Raw genomic sequence first — 7,230 nt, 5'->3', positions numbered from 1 at the left:
TTCTCAGGTTCCCAGGAGACACCACCCGTGAGGCAGCTCGAGGACTGAGAGGCCTCTAACGCCTCGGTCCACAGTCTGAGAAATGGGTGCGTAATGCTCCCATCCGTTTGGCCAATGCGGGGACCAGAGGAATCCAGCTCCGCGCTGAGCCGGACACACGGCGGCCTCGGAAAGGGACGCCTGGGGTGCAGCACCGCCCGCCCACCTCCCGGCAAAATTCTGGGGCGGCGCCCGGGGATCGGGACTCCCCCACCAGGTAGCCACAGCCCGGATCTCGGGTTCCTGCTGCCACACCCCCACCTGCCCCTGGGCCTCCCGACCTTTCCCGGACGACCTGAAGTTCCCCTCCCAACTTGGGGAAGAGGAGGAATGTTAATGGTGGAATTCTCTTTCCCTCTGGCCTTTCCGTCCGCCACCCCAGGCCAATAGGGAATGGCTGGCAGAGAGGAGAAAGGGCTGGCGCAGGTTGCCCGGGGAAGCTTTGGGCATCTCTCCGTGCCCGCCCCAGCCGGCGACCGGAGGAGGCCGGCTGCAGCGCAGTCCCCTCCGTCACGGATGAAAACGTGGAGTAAATTTTTTCCAAAGTGACAGCGCCTCCGCTGCCCCCTACCCCCGGCAGCCTCTGCGTGGCTTCCAAGTTCATAGTCGCGTAGTTAATTGAAATCGCGGTTAGAATGGGTGAAGCACGGAGAACTTCCCCTGAAACGAACGCTCCAGCCCTTGGGGCCTTGAACAAAACTTTCCTGAAAAGGCTGGAGGGGGGAGCGGGAAGTTGGGGTTGGAAGAGGGGAGCCGGGGTGGGGCTGGAGCGAGGAGGGGGCCGCTCCGGGCCCTGGGCAGAGCCGGGGTCCGCCGAGGCCTGGCCGGTCCGGGGCGGCTGGAAGCGTTTGCCAGGCAAGTGAGAAAGATCCTAAAGACGACGGAGCCCTGGCAGCAGCCGACTCAGCGTCCAGAAGCCACGTCTACGCACTCCACCACGGCTCTGCTAAATCTACCTGCTTTGGGGTTGGAAGTGGTTTCTGCCCTGCAGGCCGCGTGGACGAGACCCTCGGAGCCCGTCTATCTTGGGGTGGGAGGGGGCGGTTTGGCCTCGAAAGAGGGAAAGGGCTCCTCTTTAGGGACGGGGTCACCGCTTCAGTTTGGGGGGGTGGGCTGCATGTGTGCCCCCCCGCACGTCTTTGTCCGTGGGGCTGCGGTCTGGATTAGCCTATTTGTCAACGCTCTTTTGAATTCTTTTCGCCGAACTGCGGCAGTCGAGTCGGTGTGTGCAAAGGTGTTTTTTTGCCCCAAACCTGAGCTATTTCCATGCGGTCGCTTGGGGGATAAGAAGGTGCAATTCACCGCAGGTTCGGTCAACTAAAGGGGTTTAATCCAAAACGAAATTAATGTGTGGGGACAGTATCCAGATAATTAAATCAAGAATAACGAAAAGAAAGAAGGAAGTGGCGAGTCCGCGGCGCACTGTTGCGGGCACGGAAACTTCGCTTTCGTAGAACACAGCCGCGGCCCGAGGCCAGATGGCGTCCGGCTCCGAGCGCGCGGCTCTTCTTCCCCTGGAGCCGGCCCGAGCGGCGCTCTCCGCTTTCCTCCTGGGGCTGTCGGAGGCAGCCGGCGCCCGGACCGAATCCCAGGCGACTCGGGGTCCTGGGGTCCCCCTGAGCCACGCGGCCTGGCACCCCGCGGCCGGCGGCCCGGTGAGCTGAGGCGGCGCGAACCGCGACCCTGAGGAGGCCCTGATGTGGCGAGCCTCTGCCGGAAGGGGGCGCCCCCGTCTTTTTAATAGTTCCGAGCACACTAGTAACCCAATTAAATTCCTAAAACCCCAGATCTTTTGTTTTGCTCAGAAATTCTGGCGAACGAAAACCAAGAGGGAGCCCCGCAACTTTCAGCCCTGAGAGAGAAAGCAGTGGAGAAAGTACAGCCCTGGGAACTCCCGGGCGCCTCCATGACGGCCAACCTTGCCCCTGCCCCTCCTGCCAGGCCTTTACCTGGACCATCTCCCATAATCTCCTTTTATCATCGAAATATGTCCCTTCCCACGTGAGGAGTCCGCACCTTAACGCTGGACCCCCGCTTTTCACGTGCCAGTCCCACAGGCGGCGATGGAGAGGGTCGCTGACTTTCTCCTTGGAGCTGAGAACGTGTGGGCGAAAGCCGGCCCTGTGGGCCTCGCTCGTGCTCGCTGGCTGGGCGAGCACGGCTGCCAGAAGCGGCCTCCCCGGGCCAGTCCCGGGCCGAGGGACATCCCGCCGGCCTCCGAGCTCGGAAGGCCTCCTCCGGTCAGCCCCCTGCCCGGCTCTCCCGCACCCGGGACGCCCTGGCCCGAGGCCGCCCACCCTCCAGCCAGCCTTGTTCTCTCCATCTCGGGCTCCGCATGGGGAAGAGTTTGGAAGCGTCTTGGGGTCGCTTCCCTTCCCAGGATTGTACTTTGTGTTTTGTTTTTCTCCTGGGAGAGGAGCCAGGGCTGGAATCGCGCCCGAGCGAGCGCGCTGGGATCTCCCCGGTTTCCTGGAGAACCACAAGCCTATGCCGTGGTCCAAGGAGGCTGCCATGACGGCATGGCCGGGGCCTGCCTGCCAGCCAGTCCTGCCGGGCAGCAGCTCTCGCTGCCCAAGTAGCCGCTTCTGCGGGCTGCGAGCTGCACGTTGGGCCGGGCTCGGCCTCCGTGCAGGCTTCAGGCCCGCACCAAGCCATTGCGCAGACTTGGCTGCACTGCACAGGCGGCAGGCCCCGTGGGCACGGGCCCAAAGGACACGACAGCAGGAAGTGTCCCTCCCAGGGTCCTGGCTTCCCGGAATCCCGCACTACGGATCTCTCCGGATCTCCGTCTACGTGGATCGCGTGGATCGCGAACCCAAGAGTTGGCGCTCCCGCATCCGTGTGCCCACCCAGGAATCGGCGTCTACGGGTCCTACGTGGCGCCAAGGGGCCAAGTCTGCAGCCACCTTCTCCCCAGCCCAGGGGCTGCCCCACTTTGAGCCTCTGGGACTTTGTGCTTCCACCAACAGCTAGTGTTTCACAAACAGCTACGGCCTGTGGGCTCAGAGGCCCACACGCTCCTTGGGGTCTGGTGGAGGGGAGGAGGCCAGAAGAAGCAATGATGGCAAGGGGGCCATTTCTTGGCCCCGCTTACGGGCAGCGTGGGACACTGTTCTCTCCCTTGCGAGAAGCCCTGTGGGTAAAGCCACAGTGAATTCTGTCACCAGGCTGCCTCCAGCATGTTCAGCACCCCCCAGGCCTGCAGGTCAGAACCACCTGGAACTCGGAGACCTGGAGCAGTGGGGGTGGGGAGACATGTTGTCCACCCAAGTGGTTTCTCAAGCTCTGCTTCCCAGGAACGAAGAAGGAGAACCCAGAACAGCCCACTGGCTTTGGATCACACCAGAGTAAAATCTGAAGTAGGGATGGGGACGCTCGGAGGGGACAGCCTGAGAGAGCTAGGGTGGCTGGGGATGGTTGCGAAGGTACCCCCCTAGCCCGGTCCATCCCGCCCAGAAAAAATATCAAGTGGGTACCCCCAGTGAGGAAGACCAGGTGGCCTTTTGCTCCTCTCCGCTGCTGTTTCAGTGAGGGGGATGCACGTGGTAGGGGCTCTGAGAGGAAGGAAGCTGCCCCACTGAGGGATCGTCCAAGTTTATTTATAATCAGCTTAATTCCTGAAAGCGCTTTCTAAAATGCTCTACAGAGCTCCAGATAGAAAATATGATACTAATTATTACGGCAACTACAACTGGTTTTTGTGATTACTTCCCAATGTTAGGACGAGTGCTTATGATTCGGTCGGGTTGGGGGACCCATGGCAGAGTGGGCTGAAACTCCAGGTGGTGCTCTCCAGGCGTTTTCGGGGTACAACAGGTGCCCCTGAAGATAAGTCCGTGAATCAGTGGCATGGGAAAGGTGTCACCTCTGGGGATCCCCTCAGTAGAGTCCTTGGGCCCCATCCTAGCCCTGGTGGGCCCCTGGTCTCCCCAAGACACCCTCCTTTCCCCTCCCCCGTCCCTATCCAACCAGGGAGATCCCTCACGGGGTAGCACTGGTCTTGACCTTGGCCAGAACCTTCTTCTCCTTGACCCGCCGGTTCTGAAACCAGATGGTAATCTGACGCTCAGAGAGGCTGGTGGCCGCCGAGATCTTGCGCCTCTTGTCCTTGGTGATGAACTTGTTGGCCGCGTACTCGCGCTCCAGCTCCCGCAGCTGCCCCTTGCTGTAGGGAATGCGCTTCTTGCGGCCCCGGCGGAAAGCGCAGCCGTCAGGTGGGTGCTGCGCACCGGCGTCTGCGCGGTAGCAAACGGAAAGAGAAAAAGGAGCGCTGAGACCTCCCCAACCCGCAAACCCAAGTGCAGACCCAGGCCGGGCGCTCTCTCTCAAGCACACCTGGCTCACCCCACCCGCCCAGGTTTGCGCTCCCAGCAAACTGCCCCCCTCCCCCCCCAGCAAAGGGACGCTCCAGTTTCCAGCTGGATTGCTAATCAGTACTTGCCTTGGGGTCCTGTAGATCATCCCCAGGGATCACTGTTCCCTCATCCTTGGGTCAAAACCACACACACGACCAGGCTTTTGCCCACTATCACAATCGTCCACCCCCATACGTGTTATAGACTGCTGGCCACCATGACAGTCAACACCTTGTGTACGGGAGGAAACTGCTGCTGCTGCCCCCACTCCCGACACGCGGACACACACACACACACACACACACACACACACACACACACCAACGCACAGGCTCAATTTCCCTGGAAAATGGAAACATTTAGCCAAAAAAACTAAGGGGTTGCATTATTTACAGAAAAACCCGATAGTTCCATTTTCACCACCGTGCTCACTGAATTGAGGATAAAACAGCCTTTGTATAGAATCCACATAGGGCCTTTTACTGATTCCCCCACCTTGGAGCAGAAATGCTAGACTGGCCCCGGGTGCCTCCCTGGGAAGTGAGGGAGACTGGCAGCCCTCCCGCTTCAAATAGCACCCACCTCTCGCAGCTTCTGCCCCCTATCAAGCGCCCTACTCGGCAAGTTAGGAGCAATCGAGCCCCTCCTTGGCAGGCCCAAGTCTCCCCCCCTCCCAACTCCTACTCCCAGGCAAGGACAAAGCTTTCTTCGAGCACCAGAGCTTCGAGAGGTCCAGGGGGAAACACGGTTACCTGCAAATGCGGTCTTCCAGAAGGGTCCCGGCGGGTTCTGTTCTCCCTGGCAACACATCTGGCTGTTCCAGCCTCCGGCAAGGGCCCAGGGTTGGTAACTGTCCACGGGCAGCAGGGGATCGTGGCGAGGCTCCCCAGGGGCGCCCAGGGTCTGCACCACCGACACATCCAGGTAACTGGCCACAGGCTGGTAGGGTCCCGGGTACCCCGGATAGAAGGCGAATTCGGCGGGGCGGCTGGGGTACTCCTCTCCGGCTGCAGGCGTCTCCGCGGGGTAGGCGGTCAGGCTGGGTGCCTGGGCGCAGGGCTTCAGCGAGCTCCGGGACACTCTGCAGGAGTAGTACCCGCCTCCAAAGTAGCCGTAAGGCACGGGAGCTGGGGACGCCCCCTGGGGCATCCCGGGACACGGATGGCACTGCTTCGGCGGTTCCGCCGAGCCCGGCAGATCCAGAGGCGCATAGTTGGCAGCCGGCACCAGCGCGGGCGTTGTTGGGTGGCTGCTCAGCGGGGAGTGGGCCACTAGATTCCGACCCCCTCCCGCTCCCAGCAAGCCTTCGATATCCTTGGCCCCGTCCAAGGTGGCATAATTGCCGGGCTCCATTGGGCCGAGGGGCGGCTCATGGGATGCTGGGGGGCGGGGAATCTAGGGGGTACCCAGCACGCTCTCCCCACCCAGGCCCGGGGAATCTAAAGCGTTTTAAATCGATCCCAGCTCGCCAGGCGCTAGCTTTCGCTGGGCCTGGCGGTCCTGACGCAGCCGACGCTGGGACCTGGGCACGCGCGCTGATTGGCTGCCGCCTTGGGGGAGAGACGCTCATAAAACCCTCTGGGTCGAAATTGCAGAGAGCCAGGGAACAAGGAGCCGGGCCCCACCTCCTTTGCCTCCCTCTCTCTCTCAATCTCTCTCTCTCTCTCCCTCTCTCTTTCTCTCCCTGTCTCCTGCGCTTTGGCAGGTTTAACGAGAGAACAAAAACCTCTCCCTATAAAGTGTCCATCTGGGGGGGGGGGCGGGGAGGAGAGTGGGGCTAGGAGGCCGTTCCCTTACACCGAGGATAAGCTGGGAACCTGCCTGAGAAAGAGGAAGGTGGGAAATGGGGGACACAGTTTGTCCCAAGTTCTTCCAAGATGCATTGCTCTGGGACCCAGGGAAGTGCCCAGGAAGCCCCTGATTCAGGAGGTCTCACTGCGGCAAGGCTGAGCGGGGAGTGGGAGGGCAGGAGACAAACGGGGATCTAGCAGGAGTGAGATCTGGAACCAGTGGCCAGCAAGGGGAAATGGAACCTCTAGATGCGGCCTGGAAAAGGAGGTCTGGATTTAAAGGTGAAGAAAGAGGCACAGGGACCTAAGGAGCAGCAAGGTGGTCCCCCAGAGAGGGACGATTCAGGAACTGCAGCATGAAGAGGGAAAGAAGGTTGAAGTAGGCAATGGGACAGAATCTTATAAAATCCTGAATCCCTTTGTGCCCCATTTCTGGAATCTGCAGCCGACTGGAGAAGTCAGGCCTGAAGAGAGTTGGCTGGCAACCAGCGGCAGCAGCGATGCGAGGCCCCACCAGTGCTGCACCACGGCCTGGCCTCCGTGCAGAGGCTGGTCTTTCCCTATGGTTGGAGGCCCTGGGCGACTGTCCCTGGCACCAGCATCCATGCCACCAGGCAGAGTGACCGAAATGCCAGAATGCCCGGGACTCCCACTGCCCCTTCTGAGATTTCAGTTTGCATAAAGGAAAAAAAAAGGGGGGGGGCAGAGGGTGCCCCAGGGCTGGCGCTGGCAGAGTTGCTCCAGCCGCTAGTTGCTCCAGGTTGGGGCCTATTGTGGAATAGAAGTCAGAAAACTAAGTTTATTTCACAAATCCGTTTTTAGTGGTTTTCTGTTTCCTTTCATCACGATTCCCAAATCAAACCCTTGTGTGAGTTTTTCCTAGGCCCCTCCCCACCCCCCTTTTGACCCCAAAGAGGACAGGAACTTTTCTGCTTTACACTAGGCAATGTGTGAATTCAGCCCCTGTTCTCTCACCAATCCGAACTAGAGTTGCCTTGTGGGAGAAGGCCCATGCAGAGCTGGAACACCTCAAAGAGCAGAGCTGT

At 60.4% G+C, this 7,230-nt stretch overlaps 1 protein-coding gene across 1 annotated transcript; it reads right to left on the bottom strand.

The window, feature by feature from the left end:
- Window positions 1-3,881: 3,881 nt before the first annotated feature.
- Window positions 3,882-5,849, bottom strand: HOXB13 (homeobox B13). The gene is made up of 2 exons (XM_041001293.1): window positions 5,147-5,849; window positions 3,882-4,274 (listed from the first exon to the last, which is right to left on the bottom strand). The coding sequence occupies exons 1-2, from the start codon at window positions 5,745-5,747 to the stop codon at window positions 4,021-4,023; spliced, it is 855 nt and encodes a 284-aa protein (XP_040857227.1). The 5' UTR covers window positions 5,748-5,849; the 3' UTR covers window positions 3,882-4,020.
- Window positions 5,850-7,230: the final 1,381 nt, after the last annotated feature.

The sequence above is a fragment of the Ochotona curzoniae genome, unplaced genomic scaffold (assembly GCF_017591425.1).
Source record: "Ochotona curzoniae isolate NIBS_2020 unplaced genomic scaffold, NIBS_Ocur_1.0 scaffold_2453, whole genome shotgun sequence".
In the NCBI taxonomy this organism is placed as follows: Eukaryota; Metazoa; Chordata; class Mammalia; order Lagomorpha; family Ochotonidae; genus Ochotona; species Ochotona curzoniae.
This window is presented reverse-complemented; position numbering and strand designations above follow the sequence as displayed.

Coding starts and splice junctions, on each gene's coding strand:
- HOXB13 (XM_041001293.1), bottom strand. CDS start 5,747: ATGGAGCCCGGCAATTATGCCACCTTGGACGGGGCCAAGGATATCGAA. Junction 4,275..5,146: donor CTGGAAGACCGCATTTGCAG/GTAACCGTGTTT, acceptor GCTACCGCGCAG/ACGCCGGTGCGCAGCACCCA.